At 38.8% G+C, this 2,622-nt stretch overlaps 1 protein-coding gene across 1 annotated transcript; it reads left to right on the top strand.

The window, feature by feature from the left end:
• The first annotated feature begins 217 nt into the window (after positions 1 to 217).
• On the top strand, positions 218 to 1,186 carry LOC134373193 (olfactory receptor 11G2-like). The gene has a single exon (XM_063090731.1). It carries the CDS (start codon positions 251 to 253, stop codon positions 1,184 to 1,186), a length of 936 nt encoding a protein of 311 aa, XP_062946801.1. The 5' UTR covers positions 218 to 250.
• Positions 1,187 to 2,622: the final 1,436 nt, after the last annotated feature.

Here is a 2,622-nt window from a genome sequence, read left to right on the forward strand (position 1 = left end):
CAATACAAACACAATACATTTCACAATACAGAAACTTCTGTGTCTATCCACTGATACCCACTAACATATTTTTTACAGACCAATGACTATTGTCCAACAGGACAATATTTTAAGATTAGACAAAAATAGTAACTACTGATATATAAGTATTTATTGCATTCCCCAGTATGGCTTAAATACATGTCTGAGTTTCAACTTTTCTTTATCCTATCATTCAGTAATTGCTGTTTCCTCTGCAGCTCACAGACACATGAAAATCTTCAACACACCCAGCAACTCCAGCACCATCACTGGATTCATCCTCCTGGGTTTCCCTTGCTCCAGGGAGGGGCAGATCCTCCTCTTCGTGCTCTTCTCTGGTGTCTACCTCCTGACCCTCATGGGAAATGCTTCTATCATCTGTGCTGTGCGTTGGGATCAGAGACTCCACACCCCCATGTACATCCTGCTTGCCAACTTCTCCTTCCTGGAGATCTGGTATGTCACCTCCACGGTCCCCAACATGTTGGCCAACTTCCTCTCTGACACCAAGGTCATCTCCTTCTCTGGGTGCTTTCTGCAGTTCTACTTTTTCTTCTCTTTAGGGTCTACAGAATGCTTTTTCCTGGCAGTTATGGCATTTGATCGGTACCTCGCCATCTGCCGACCTCTACATTACCCCACCCTAATGACTGGACATCTCTGCAGCATCCTTGTGGGCAGCTGCTGGGTACTTGGTTTCCTCTGGTTCCTGATTCCTATCACTGTCATTTCCCAGATGTCCTTCTGTGGATCCAGGATCATTGACCACTTCCTGTGTGACCCAGGTCCTCTGTTAGCCCTCACCTGTACCAAAGCCCCTGTAATAGAGTTGACTAGTTCCACCTTGAGTTCTCTACTTTTGTTTATTCCCTTTATCTTCATCATGGGGTCCTATGCTTTGGTCCTGAGAGCTGTGTTAAGGGTCCCATCAGTGGCTGGACGAAGAAAGGCCTTCTCCACTTGTGGGTCCCATTTGGCTGTGGTTTCCCTTTTCTATGGCTCAGTGATGATTATGTATGTGAGCCCCACATCTGAGCATGAAGCTGGAATGCAGAAGATTGTGACTTTGTTTTATTCTGTGGTTAGTCCATTCATTAACCCTGTAATATATAGTCTGAGGAACAAAGATATGAAACACGCAATGAAGAAATTACTAGGAACATAAAATTAAGAGTGTTAGTTTAAAATATTTTGAAAGACAGAATCTGTTTTTAACTTCCGTATTTAAAAGAAAACTAACTGATGTCACTCAGAAAATTGTTCATATTATTTTTGAACTTTATACATCACAATGGTTTTTTTAATTTCCTAGAGTTTGTAGGGCTATGAGGGATCTTGAAAATGTACTGAAAATGTACTCCATCACCCTAATTTTACAACTGATAGAGCTGTAGGTTGAAAAAATTGAGTTGAGTTTGTTGGGCAAATATAATTAAAAACAAATCTCCTGCCAAACAATAAAACCTCCACAAAGGTAAAAAAAAAGAGAAAAGAAAACAGTTTTGTTATTGAATAAGCATTAAACAAGAATGCAATGTGCATCACAGGCAATCCACTAAGAGATTGCAAAGACAGAAAAAAATCACCCTTTTATATAGCGAAGCAAATACAATCCACTACCTACATGTTCTCAAGATTAACAGTAACTAGTCTTCAAAGGACTTGACAGCATGATATGTCACGTGTTTCATCCTAGATTCACCCGGTAATTGGAGTGGCTGTCTATATTTGCTGATTGGCTTTATAAAAATAAATAAATAAACTACTATCTTTATGACAGGAAATAGTTTTGCAACTTGGAAGTTGGGCCGCCAAAGGTCGGCTCCTACCCTCCCACAGAAACTGGGAGAAGTGCTATCTTCCCTGATGATTACATTTCAAGGAGATGTTCCCAGGTCCTTAAGAAAGACATTCTTGAGTCAGAAGTCTAGCCAGAGGCTTATTTAACTTTTAAAAAGATTTACATACATCTTTCAAAGAAAGAGAAAAAACTTAATTACAATTTTCTAAAGAAAACTCTCTAAGAAAAGGGATAGGAGAAAGTCTCTTTCCTTTTTTTTTTTTCGTTTTGTTTTTTGTGTGTTCGTTTTTGTGTCTTTTTGGCGACTGGCCAGTATGGGGATACAAACCCTTGACCTTGGTGTTACACCACCGCTCTCTAACCGACTAAGCTAACTGGACAGCCCTGTTCTTATTTTTAATAAGGATAATTAAGCCTCTTATTTTTTATTTGTACTTGTCCTTACAAGTTTCACAAGGTCATAACCTTAGGGCAAAGCCTAAAGTTTTCTATTACCCTTTTGACAACAACAAATCGTCTTTTCTCCTTTAGTTGAGCTTACATTTCTATACTCCAGACATATATTCAGACCAATAAGAAAAGTACCATTGGCACAATAGAAAAAAGTGCCAAATATATTTTAAAAGTCAACAGTAAGGCTTTTTAAACATCTGAAAAAACATTCTATTTTATTCATAAAAAGAGAAGTACAAATAAAACTATAATAAATAAACCTCCAAATCAATAAAGATCGAAAATGATCACTGAGGAGGGCATGATGGTCCTGGGAAGAGAACGATTCCTGCTGAAGCTCCACGGCT

The sequence above is a fragment of the Cynocephalus volans genome, chromosome 3 (genome assembly GCF_027409185.1).
Source record: "Cynocephalus volans isolate mCynVol1 chromosome 3, mCynVol1.pri, whole genome shotgun sequence".
Classification (NCBI taxonomy): Eukaryota; Metazoa; Chordata; class Mammalia; order Dermoptera; family Cynocephalidae; genus Cynocephalus; species Cynocephalus volans.